This window comes from Triticum aestivum, chromosome 6D, assembly GCF_018294505.1.
Source record: "Triticum aestivum cultivar Chinese Spring chromosome 6D, IWGSC CS RefSeq v2.1, whole genome shotgun sequence".
NCBI lineage: Eukaryota > Viridiplantae > Streptophyta > Magnoliopsida > Poales > Poaceae > Triticum > Triticum aestivum.
In genome coordinates, this window is record NC_057811.1 from 340,571,391 (window position 1) to 340,583,590 (window position 12,200).

Consider the following 12,200-nt stretch of genomic DNA (forward strand, 5'->3'; position numbering starts at 1 on the left):
CTAGCATTGATCCAACCCGCCTGGCTGATCCATACACAGCATCGACGGCTAGAGGATTGTTCGATCTGGTGGAGACCGTGTGTTGCCGTCGACCCACGGCTCTCCAGAAAGTCTACATGTCCATAAACAGTGGCACCACGCCCTCCCCGGGCTCCCGCCACCGGTAGCCTTTTGGCGCTCGCCGGTCATGAGCAGTTCTTCTGTAGTAGTGACTCCACGCACGGCACGCAATTTTCCAGATCACTATCGGTAAATCCGTCCCTTGGAATAATTTTGTTCGATTCAAACTTTTATGTACACCATTTACAGGATTTCGTGCGTGTTCAAGGATTGGTCATCTCCAGTCCTCATGGTACTGCCGATGCTGTTGTTGCCACTCGAGAATCACCGAGCGGAGCCCCCGGTTCGGGGTGAGTTCGCGGTGCGCGAGCTTCAGGTTGGTCATCGGCGACGTGTCGTGCCCGCTGTCCAGCCACCCTCTGATCGCCTCTGCTTCGTACGTGAACCCGTCTGCCGCGATGTGCGGATCATTCATCATCTCCTGCTCACCACCCATGACAGAAGAATGATTTGGTAAGATTCGTTGAACCTTGCAATCTTGGTCGCCAAAAAATCGTGCATCGTCATGTCATGTACTGATGTACATACCTGGAAGATCGGGCAGACGAAGTAGGACGGCGTGGAAGCCTCGTCCGGCAAAGCCGACGAGGCAGCGAACGTCGGCCGCCGGGCGGTCAGCGAGGCGGCCTTCATCAGGGGCTCGACCACGGTCCACACCTCCCGGGCGAGGTCCGGGCGGCGCCTCCTGCTCATCTCGGCGCACCGCAGGCCGAGGTGCGCGAGCTGGTTGGCCTGCACGAACGGCCAGGCCCCCGCGGAGGGGTCGAGGACGGTGTGCAGCTCACCCTTCTCCACCGCGTCCTCCACCACCTCGGCGATCTTCTGGGGCCGCCTGCCCGTCAGGAGCTGCAGGATGATGATGCCCAAGGAGTAGACGTCGGAGCGTGGCGTCAGCTCGCCGGACGACAGGAACTCCGGGTCCATGTATGCGAAGGTCCCCCTCGGGGTGGTCGTCCGGTACAGCGTGGTGGCGGCGGTGGAGGTGCCGGACTGCGTCAGGAGGCGGCAGATGCCGAAGTCCCCCAGCTTGCTCACCAGGTTGGCGTCCAGGAGGATGTTGGCCGGCTTCAGGTCCCCGTGGACCACCGGGTGCGGCTTGTTCGAGTGCAGGAACGTCAGGGCCGAGCACATCTCGTAGATGATCCTGGTGCGCACCTGCCATGTCAACGGCGGCGTGTCGTTCGCGCACGCGAGCCGGTCCTCGAGGCTGCCGTTCGGGAGGTACTCGTACACCAGGCCGAACGCCTCCCGGCACGACCCGATCAGCGCAACGAGGTTCGGGTGCCTTACTCTGCCGAGGACAGCAACCTGCCATGGCGTTTATCACTGCAGGATCAGATATGACCGACTCTGTGAACTGATGCCAACGACGATCAACTGAAGGATTACCTCTTGGTTGAATTCTGACTGGCCCTGCAAGCTTTTCGGATGCAACAGCTTTATAGCCACGGTTGTGCTGCGCAGTGAGCCTTTGTAGACACACCCGAACCCGCCCTCGCCGATCTTGAGCACTTCGTCAAAGCTCCGAGTTGCCTGCTCGAGCTCAACGGCGGAGAACTCGGTGTTCAATGCTTCAGTCGCCATAGAAATTCTCTGCTCGCTCTTCTGGCGCAACTCTGCAGCCGCGGTTGCCGCGGCATCTCTCTCTTGTTGCAGCTTCTCTTTGTCTGCTTGGAGCGCTTCGAGAAGGCACTTGCTTGTGGCCAGCTTCTCCTCGCCATCTCTAAGAGCAGACTCCATCTCGGTCATGCGCTGCTCCAACACGGCCTTCTGTTCTTCTGCATCATGTAGTTGGTCGTATATCGTGTCACACTGAATTTTCGTTGCTTCGAGCTCCTGCGCCTGTCTCACGAGTGTCTCCTCGATTGTTTTTCTCTGTCTTATCTCGTGATGATACAACTTCTCCAACTCCTTGGCCTGTAAGATTAGATTGTCTTTAGTTGGTTTCAGTGCAGGCGCTTTACAATCTGAAATTATGCGCCTTAAAAGAACTGACTTATGGGTTAGAACTCAGAACCAGTTACCTTTTGAAGAGCTGAAAGCAGATCAAGTTCGGCTTTTCGGCGCTTGGTTGATTCTTCGAACACCTCTTTCTTCGATTCTTGAGTTTCGCGGAGAGCCTCCTCAAGTCTACCATACATTTCCGCATCAGCACCTGGATTCTCCTGTATGGCACAAACACTTCAGTTATCTGTTGCATTTCATTAGGTGGAGTTCTTTCTTTGGTGATTAATATTGCGAGACTTCGACAGAACAGTAGGTGATACGTACGAGCTCATGAAAAGGAGATGAAAAGTGGTCATCGTCAGACTCGTGCATTGGATGATGTGTTGCTGATTCGGAGACACTGATTGCATCATCGTTCCTTGATAGATTGTACCAGGAGCTTTGTGATCTCCTCCCAAATTCATCCCAGGAATCCATAGAACTCAATGGTGTTCTTGTTGGCCTGGCATTCGCATTGAGTTCCAAAGGTTCAAATAGCTGAGGTGGCGTACCACCAGCTCCTCGAGAGTGATGCCGCATCACTTCTGTTCTCGATCTGTTCAGATTCTGCTGTGGACTTCCATTTGAGCTTGGTGCTTCACTCTCTGAGTGGTGGATCGTAATCGATCTCATGCGGCTGGAAATGCTGCTTGCTGATAATGTTGATGCAACTGTCGATGCAGGTGATGGTGGTATCATGGGAATGGTTGTGTTTGCTTCCCTGCAGCATTGAGCCATTGACAGGTAAGGCAAACTAATTTTCATATGTTGCTCAATGCACTCTACTGAGATCCATATAAAGGAAAACTAAGTGCCTATCTTAAGGCTGTTGGCTTAATCTTACCTGGTACATATCAGTTGTCCTTTACAAGTAAACCATATCTTACATGGTGAGGCTTCTGCTTCCATTAGTCCGAGTGCTGTCTTGGACTTTGGTCTTTTCATTTTCCTACAATTTTGCCATCAAATTTTAGGTTTTGATATCATAAAATGTCAAGGCTTTTTTGTTTCTCGTTTGTTACTAGTAGCACCATACATGGACTGGTACTTATCAGGAACAAACAAGATTCGTGGTGTATCATTTCATTCTGATGATATTCTGCAGATCTTATAACTACGAAAATATGGCATTAGAAGAGAACTATCAAGGTGTTTGGTCCATACTTTGAGTAATGTTTGTCTGCAGCTGCTCCCATGACAAGCTTGGTGATGCCATGAAGGGCAATAAGCTCCTCAAGTCCTTTAGCAACATCATCTTTCTCAATTATGATCTTCTCACAGCTGACCTGTGAAAGCAAAATGGTAAAAGCAGATTCTCATAGCTGATCTGTGAAAACAAAATTGTAAAAAACAAATCTCGCAATTGGGATACACTTTTGCTTCTTAAATTCTCCTATTTGTTAGTCCATATTGGATTACTTAGTGGCAACCGTATCATGCACAACCCATCCTTACGGTACACTCATCTAAGAGTGGCGTGGGCAGGATATCTCCACGCCCCGGGCCAGCCTCGTTGGCACAGTGTGTACTGTAGCTACAATATACGAAGGATTTCTTCTTCACGCCCAGGGCCACGGCCAGGGCAGCCCGGGGCCTGGCTACGCCCCTAACTAGAGTTATTTACCCAAAACCACCACATTATGGGCTAGGGTAACAGATCAGTACCACATTTGAGGCAGGGCACCAAAAACCACCAACAATGGGGCTAATCTGTAACGCGGAGCACTGACGCTGCGTTTTAGCCCAGAAAACAGCGAATCCGACAGGTGGGTCCCGCCTGTCGGGCTGACGTGTCAGCGATCATGGTACTCGTGGGCCGGCTACTCGGCCCACTCGCGACCGGCAACTTCCCCGGTGGCTTGCAGGCCCGAACTGGGCCCGTTAAGGGTGTAAGCTAGTACATTACCGTTGGTGTGTGTTGCGTGTGGATCTGGGAAGGAACTGGTGGCTTCGGCCAGTACCGTGTGCGTGTGAGCTTGTATTCGTCTTCCATGGCGAATTCCTCCCCAATTCGAATTCTATAAGCTGGTAGCTCACATCTGGTATCAGAGCCGTTCCATCCTGGAGCTTCCCCGCCACTCCCACCACACCAGATTCAGCGAATTTCGCCGGCGAGAGGCCATGGAGAAGCTGTCGGCGGAAGGCCGCAACATCCATGAGTTCGTCAAGGCGGCCGTCACCGACGATCTCGAGCAGCGCCTCAAGGTACACAGCGACGACCTCCTCAAGTCCATGACCAAGCTGCTCCAGGAATCGACCAAGACCCTGGACGGGCTCATCACGGCCTGCGTCGACGGCGTCCGTTCCGAGCTCCATCTCGACATCGAGCAGATCCGCTCCGATCTGGAGCTCGTCGACATCGAGCAGGTCGACTACGAGGCCAGGCCTGGGAGCTCGTCTGCTGGCAGAGAAGTGCGTACCCAGAACATCTACGTTCCACCACCTGCTCGCGGAGCGCGTGATCTGTCGTCTCCCCGGGAATTTCAGTCGCCCCGCGAACTCGTTGTCCTGGATCAAGGTGAGCAGCACAACTCAGGTCCCCGAGTGGAATTGTCGCGGTTTGACGGGCCTAATCCACGGTTATGGCAAGCTAGATGTGAGGATTACTTCAAGTTATGGGGCACTCACCACAGCCGGTGGATATCTTATGCCACTGCCCAGTTTGAAGGTGCAGCTGCTCGATGGTTGGAGTCAGTGCAGAGGTGAACTGTAGAACTGCATTGGACTGAATTTTGCAACCTATTGCAGATAAGGTTTGGCCGGAACCAACACCAGAACCTCTTGAGGAAGATGTTCAGAATTAACCAGACTGGGTCAGTGGAGGAGTATGTGGAACAATTTGCAGAATTGTATGACCAACTCACTGCATATGAGTCCAGCCCTGATCCTCTGCACTACACCACCCGTTTTATTGATGGTCTGAAACCAGGTGTTCGGATGGCCATTGCCATGCAAAAACCACGCGATCTGGATACGGCTTATGAGTTGGCCCTGCTCCATGAGGAACTGGGAGAAATGCAGTATACTTCCACAACAAAAAGAAGCACTAACCCTTCAGGGACTTATCCTTACAAGGCAAAGACGATGGAAGATAAGAAACCAACTGAAGGCCACAGATCCCTGCCAGTTGAAGATAAATGGACTTCTCTGAGGAATTTTAGGAGGGCCAAGGGATTGTGTTTCATTTGCGGTGAGAAATGGTCCAAGGACCACCAATGCAAATCTACAGTCCAGCTACATGTGGTTCAAGAGCTTATTGATCAGTTGCAAAGCTCCACTCATTCCTAGGATGATTCAGACAGTGACTCTGACAATCTGATGCTGTTGTCAGCAGCTGCTACAAGCAACAGTGTGTCTACACTATCCTTGTCCTTGCTAGTCAATATAAAAAATGCAGAACTGAGGTTCTTGGTAGATTCTGGCAGCACTCACTCATTTTTGGACAGCTCCTTGCATTCCATGCTTCCAGATATTACTGATATTAAAGCAGTTACAGTGAAGGTAGCAGGTGGAGGAAAATTGACTTGCTCACAACAAGTGAAACAATGTCAGTGGAGTTGTCAAGGTCAGGAATTTTCCCATGATTTCAGACTATTGTCCTTAGGGGGTTATGATGGCATTTTGGGTCTGGATTGGTTGGCCAAACATAGTCCCATGTACATTGATTGGGAACAGAAGTGGCTTTCATTCCAGTACAAGGGCGTTACTGCCACTTTGCAAGGAGATCTGCCTGAGGAATGTGCTTTTACAGTTATGGCCATTTTTCAGAATGTTATCTCTGAACAAAAGGAACAGTTACCTGAAATTCAGGCTCTGTTGGACAAGTATGCCGTGGTCTTCTCTCCTCCTACAGGTCTACCTCCCAGAAGACAGTATGATCACAGTATACCGTTAATCCCTGGTGCTCAACCAGTGTCCATCAGACCCTACAAATGGAAAAGCAGGTGCAGGAAATGCTGCAAAGGGGAATAATTCAGGTGAGCAACAGTCCCTTCTCATCCCCTGCTCTGATGGTTAAGAAAAAGGAAGAAGGAGATTGGAGGTTGGTCATTGATTTTAGAGATGTTAATGCTCTCACAATTAAGAGCAAATACCCAATTCCTGTTATAGATGAATTACTAGATCAACTTGCTGGAGCTCGTTGGTTTTCAAAACTAGACCTAAGAGCTGGCTACCATCAGATCAGTCTAGCACCTGGAGAAGAATTCAAGACTGCTTTCCAAACCCATACTGGCCACTATGAGTTTACTGTGGTGGCTATGGGCCTGACAGGTGCACCCAATACCTTCCAAGGGGCAATGAACACAGATCTAACTCCAGTTCTGAGAGGAGAAGATCCTTGTGCAGTGTGTTTCTTTGATGATATCCTCATCTTCAATAAAACCTTGAAAGAACACTTTATACATTTGGAAAAGGTGCTGAGTATTTTGTTGGAAAAACAATGGAGAGTGAAGTTGAGCAAGTGTGACTTTGCTAAACAAGAAATTGCTTATCTGGGCCATGTTATTAGCAGTGAAGGAGTTTCAACAGATGCTAGCAAAATTGCAACTGTTAAGAGTTGGCCAGTGCCTACTGATGTGAAGCAAGTCAGAGGATTTCTGGGCTTAACTGGGTACTACAGGAAGTTTATCAGGAACTATGGGATGATCAGTAGACCATTAACTGATCTGTTGAAAAAGGGGGCTATCTTTGTGTGGACACCAGCTACAGAGATATCTTTCCAAACTCTGAAGCAAGCTCTTATTCATGCTCCTGTCTTGGCATTACCTGATTTTTCTAAGCAATTTGTGGTTGAAACTGATGCTTGTGATGTTGGGATTGGTGCTGTTCTGATGCAGCAGGACCACCTCATTGCTTTTGCCAGCAGAGCTCTAGGTCCTAGGAATAGAGGGTTATTTGTTTATGAGAAGGAGTATCTAGCTATACTGTTAGCTATTGAGCAGTGGAGACCATATTTACAGTTCCAAGAGTTCATTATCAGGACAGATCAAAAAAGTTTGGTGAATCTTTCTGATCAGAGACTGCATACACCCTGGCAACAAAAAGCTCTCACAAAAATGATGGGATTGAATTATAAGATTGTTTACAAGAAGGGTATTGATAATTCTGCAGCTGATGCCCTTTCTAGGAGACCACAGTCAGATTCTCAAGTGTTAGCAATCTCTGGGGTTCAGCCTAGTTGGTTGGAAGAAGTGGTGGAAAGTTATAAGGATGACATAAAGGCACAGGAATTATTGCAACAGTTGTCAGTGCAGCCTAAGTCCAAAAACAATTTTCAATTGTTACAAGGTGTGCTGAGGTATAAGGGTTGCATTTGGGTAGGCAATGACTGTGGTTTGCACACAAAAATTTGCCAAGCTTTCCATGACACTCCCTTGGGTGGTCATTCTGGATTTCCTGTCACCTACAAAAGAATTAGGGCCCTGTTTAAATGGGTGGGTATGAAGAAACAGATACAGCAATTTGTGCAATCTTGTCTCATTTGCCAACAGGCCAAACCTGAGAGAGTGGCTTATCCTGGGTTGCTATCACCACTGCCTGTTCCTGCAAAAGCTTGGGAGACAGTGACAATGGATTTTATCTCAGGATTGCCATCTTCTAATTAGTATGATTGCATCATGGTGGTCATTGACAAATTTACAAAATATGGTCATTTTATACCTGTCAAACATCCATATACAGCCCAGAAAATTGCTGAACTTTTTCTGGACAATATTTATAAGCTTCATGGCATGCCTCTCTTTATAGTATCTGACAGGGATCCAGTTTTCACCAGCAAATCCTGGCAAGCTCTAGTGAAGAGGACAAGAGTTATGCTTAATATGAGCACATCATATCATCCTGAAACAGATGGACAGACAGAACGTGTTAATCAGCAAGTGGAGTGTTTTTTGAGGTGTTTCATCAGTGCTCATCCGAACAAGTGGGCAAAGTGGCTTTCACTTTGTGAGTTTTGGTACAATACCAACTGGCATTCAGCACTTAACAAATCTCCATTTGAGGTTCTTTATGGTCATGGTCCTCGGCATTTTGGGATTTCGGCTTCAGACTCAATTGATCCTGTTGATTTGCAGCAGTGGTTGGATGCTCGAACAGTGGTTCAGCAGTCAGTGCGCCAGCATTTGTTGCGTGTTCAGCAAAGGATGAAACATCAGGCTGACAAGAAACGCACTGAAAGAACATTTGCTGTGGGAGATCGAGTATTCCTTAAACTCCAGCTGTATGTACAATCATCAGTGGTGCACAGGGCAAATCATAAACTTGCTTTCAAGTATTTTGGTCCGTTTCTGATTCTGGAGAAGATTGGCGAAGTGGCTTATCGCTTACAGTTGCCAGCAGCTAGTCGTATTCATCCTGTATTCCATGTTTCACAGTTGAAGCGCTGTGTGCATCCACAACATGAGGTACTCAAGTCGCTTCCTTCTGTTGATGCTCATCTTCAGTTCCCTGTTAAGATACTGCAGGAGCGCCTTCGCCGCGCCGACAACCGATCGTTGGCACAAGTCCTAGTTCAGTGGAGTGGAGGGGATGCTTCTTCGGCAACCTGGGAGGATAAGGATTCACTTCGTCAGTTGTTTCCTCGTGCCCCGGCTTGGGGACAAGCCGGTTCTGAAGAAGGGGGGAATGTCAGCGATCATGGTACTCGTGGGCCGGCTACTCGGCCCACTCGCGACCGGCAACTTCCCTAGTGGCTTGCAGGCCCGAACTGGGCCCGTTAAGGGTGTAAGCTAGTACATTACCGTTGGTGTGTGTTGCGTGTGGATCTGGGAAGGAACTGGTGGCTTCGGCCAGTACCGTGTGCGTGTGAGCTTGTATCCGTCTTCCATGGCGAATTCCTCCCCAATTCGAATTCTATAAGCTGGTAGCTCACATGACGTGGCAAATACCAAGCACACAAAAAAACTTTGACTAGCTGAGGTGGCAGATGAGCTGCGGGCCCCGCCTGTCATTGACTACATGGTCATCTTCATCCCATCTCTATTTCTATGGAGCATTGTGTCGAGCAGCTTGTGCGCGGCGAGCCATCTCTGCCGATGCAAGTCGAGAGCTCCATGGGCAAGGCGAAGGGGAAGCAGCGGCAGGACGAGTACTACCACCTCGCCAAGGAGCAGGGCTACCGGAGCCGCGCGGCCTTCAAGCTGCAGCAGCTCGACGACCGCTTCCGGTTCCTCCCGCCGGCGCGCGCCGTGTTCGACCTCTGCGCGGCGCCGGGGGGCTGGATGCAGGTGGCCGTCGCCCGTGCCCCCGCCGGCGCCTTCGTCGTCGGCGTCGACCTCGTGCCCATCCGCCCCGTCCGCGGCGCGCGCCGTGCTCGACCTCGACGCAGAGCCCCCGAGCCGTCTCCTGCGGGGGTCCTCCTGCTCGGGCTAATGGAGGCAGATGCAGCGTGGCAACGCGCAGTAGAAGCCGATGGACGATAGGAGGGAGCTCTGCGTCGGCGCCGGAGGGAGCTCCGCGGCTGCGCGCACTATACGCCATGGACGACGGGAGGGAGCTCTGCGGCGGCGCAGGAGGGAGCTCCGCGGCTGCGCGCAGTAGACGCCGACGGGCGGCGGGAGGAAGCACTGCGGCGACACTGGAAGGGAGCTCCGCGGCTGCGCGCACTGGATGACGACCCGGGCGAGGGAACAGAGCTCTGCGGCGGCCGTTGCACTCCTCACGGCGGCTGCTGTCCGACGAGCACGGCTGCGGGCGCAAGTCCTGTCGACCTTGAGCACGGGAGGGACGCAATGACTTTTTTAATTTATTTGTAGGTCCCGATTACTTTTGTTGAAAATTTACAGGGACCGAATTAACAGGAAAAGAAAGATAAGAGTAAGAAAATAAACACACGAGTCATTGACAGGTGGGACCCTCGTCCAAGTCAGTAAATTGTCCACATAGGCACGCCACGTCAGCCTGCCCACGTGGAATTTTTTGCCACGTCATCCCGACAAGCAGGCCCCACCTGTCGGTTTCGCTGTTTTCTGGGCTAAAACGCAGCGTCAGTGCTCCGCGTTACAGATTAGCCCCATTGTTAGTGGTTTTTTGTGCCCTGCCTCAAATGTGGTACTGATCTGTTACCCTAGCCCATAATGTGATGGTTTTGGGTAAATAACTCCCCTAACTACAAGATTCTAACCAAGTCGGCCGAGGCACCAAATCAAAATGAAAAGAGATCTAAATGAACTCCACGTGCACTTACCAATTTGCTCTACCTACGTATTCACGCAAAATTAAAATCCATTATGTGATACAAGGTTCCAAGAAGTTTTTTTGTCTGATGCACTTTGAATTTGAAGCTAATTTTCGAATTTGTTTTGCCACCGCACTCCATTGGTTGCACCAAAAAGTCCAGAAAATTTTCATGTCGGTTTGATGCCTGAACCAAAGCGGGCAGTACGATATCTTCCTTGATTATGGTTAGTTTATCCATGAGAGAGACGTAGCAGATGTAGGAAGAAAACCTTTAGCATTGTGCATAGCACAACATATTCTTCTAGCCTTTCCAATGCCTTTTCTAGCTCCTGCTTTCTGTAGTCCTTGACCTGTTCTGGATCCAGCCTGGTATAGTGCATTTTTGCTCCCACTGGAAGAACAGAAAGACAAGGGGTTCAAAATGTGACAAGGACAAATCCTACTATTAAGTCTACTCTGAACTCCCAAGCAAAATGACCACATAAAGGTGGGATGCAAATTTTCAGTTAAATGGTCAGCGAATATTTGTGCTGATGCCACCCTGTGAATCTAAAAATAAATAAATTATGCAATGTTGTTCCCGATATACTGCAGCGAATTTATGCTAGATTGACACCGAATGGTGGTGCTTTTCCTAAGAAAGTGAACTGTGTTGCTGAACTTCAAGGCCTGTTGGGTGTGTACATAGTCAAAGTCTAAGCATTGGCTCGGCTTGCTGTTGGCCAAAGCAAAATAGAAAATACTACCAACAAAACAAAACCATTCAATTTGACGAACCGCACATTCACTGAGAATCAAAACGGCATCGGCATCCGATTTCGGGGATACCTTCTTCCTCGGAGAAATTCATGGCTTAAATAACCCAAGAAGATAAGGAAGCCTTACTCATGGGGATCATCTGCGCGGGGCGGTGGACGTGAGCCACCACGACCTGCGCGCCGTCCTTGGCCAGGTTATGCAGCGCCCACTGCAGGGCGCTCCTCCCGTGCTTGACCTCTCCGGGGACGGCCACGAACACCCTGTCCACGGCGGCCCGTCTCGCCTCCGCCTCCACAATCTCGCCGCCGAAGTCCGCGAGGCTGCTCACCGACGTCCTGAAGCTGTAGCGCGACCCGCTCCCCGACGTGTCCCACCGCCTGTGCGCCTCCATCGCCGCTGACTCCGACGGCGCCAGTAAATGAATGCCGCGGCCGGCTGCCTATAAACGTATTGCGTGAGCGCGTTGCGGGCTCTGAGGAACTGACCGGGGATGACGGGGGAAAATTCGGGGGAAATGGCTGCGCCGTGCCGAGTTGGTGTTTATCAATGCTTCACGACTTCGGGTCAACGGTCTCCGGGTCCGTGACAGGGAGTTCCGAATTAGTTTTAACGGAGTCTAAAACCGGCAGAATATTAGGTGATGCAATGACCCAAGTGCTCCCATGCTCCAAATTTGAAAAAAAAAATCGAATTTTGGAAGTGTCAAAAAATTCTGTTTTTCTTTTTGTGAATGTTCACAACACATATGTCTACAACTACTAAAATATCGAGATCCAACTTCAAAATACACATTGAGAAAAAAAAAAGAAAAATCCAACATGATTCAAATGCATCATATGAAACAGTTCAGCTACAAAAAGTAAATATAGTTCATCCAATACAAACAATTCAAATAGAAATACGCATGTTGTTCATCCAAAAGCCATCACCACTATCACTCGGGCCGAACCTCGATTGGGCCAATATCTCGCCACGAGTGAGTTGCCAATATCTCATATCTCATCGTCGTGGCAGCCATCGTGCTTGGATTTTTTTTTGAAATTGTTTGAATTGCTTACCACATGTGTCACGTGGTAGCCATCGTGCTTGGATCCATGAACATGATAGCATGCTCTTCATTTTTTTTTCCTTTTGCAAGCCTCTTCTCCTCAATGCAA

General features: G+C 49.8%; 1 protein-coding gene across 7 annotated transcripts; it reads right to left on the bottom strand.

Moving 5' to 3' along the window:
• Positions 1-231: 231 nt before the first annotated feature.
• LOC123145009 (U-box domain-containing protein 33) lies at positions 232-11,559 on the bottom strand. 7 transcript variants are annotated; one of them, XM_044564296.1, is made up of 10 exons: positions 8,072-9,134; positions 7,768-7,947; positions 7,606-7,650; positions 3,271-3,392; positions 2,951-3,055; positions 2,392-2,827; positions 2,145-2,285; positions 1,510-2,037; positions 649-1,428; positions 232-541 (listed from the first exon to the last, which is right to left on the bottom strand). In XM_044564296.1, exons 4-10 carry the CDS (start codon positions 3,300-3,302, stop codon positions 335-337), a joined length of 2,229 nt encoding a protein of 742 aa, XP_044420231.1. In that variant the 5' UTR covers positions 3,303-3,392; positions 7,606-7,650; positions 7,768-7,947; positions 8,072-9,134; the 3' UTR covers positions 232-334. The 7 variants fall into 7 exon arrangements, with proteins under 7 accessions (XP_044420231.1, XP_044420226.1, XP_044420229.1 ...); XM_044564291.1 differs by lacking the exons at positions 7,606-7,650; positions 7,768-7,947; positions 8,072-9,134 and adding exons at positions 10,554-10,675; positions 11,170-11,559; XM_044564294.1 differs by having other exon boundaries at positions 7,768-9,134.
• Between the last annotated feature and the right edge of the window lie 641 nt (positions 11,560-12,200).

What these genes read in the sequence shown, in the direction of transcription:
- LOC123145009 (XM_044564291.1), bottom strand. Translation starts at nt 11,434, where the DNA reads ATGGAGGCGCACAGGCGGTGGGACACGTCGGGGAGCGGGTCGCGCTAC. An exon ending in CATCTCCTTTTCATGAGCTC is followed by an intron (nt 2,286 to 2,391) that starts GTACGTATCACC and finishes TGTGCCATACAG; the next exon opens with GAGAATCCAGGTGCTGATGC. An exon ending in TCGTCTGCCCGATCTTCCAG is followed by an intron (nt 542 to 648) that starts GTATGTACATCA and finishes GGTGGTGAGCAG; the next exon opens with GAGATGATGAATGATCCGCA.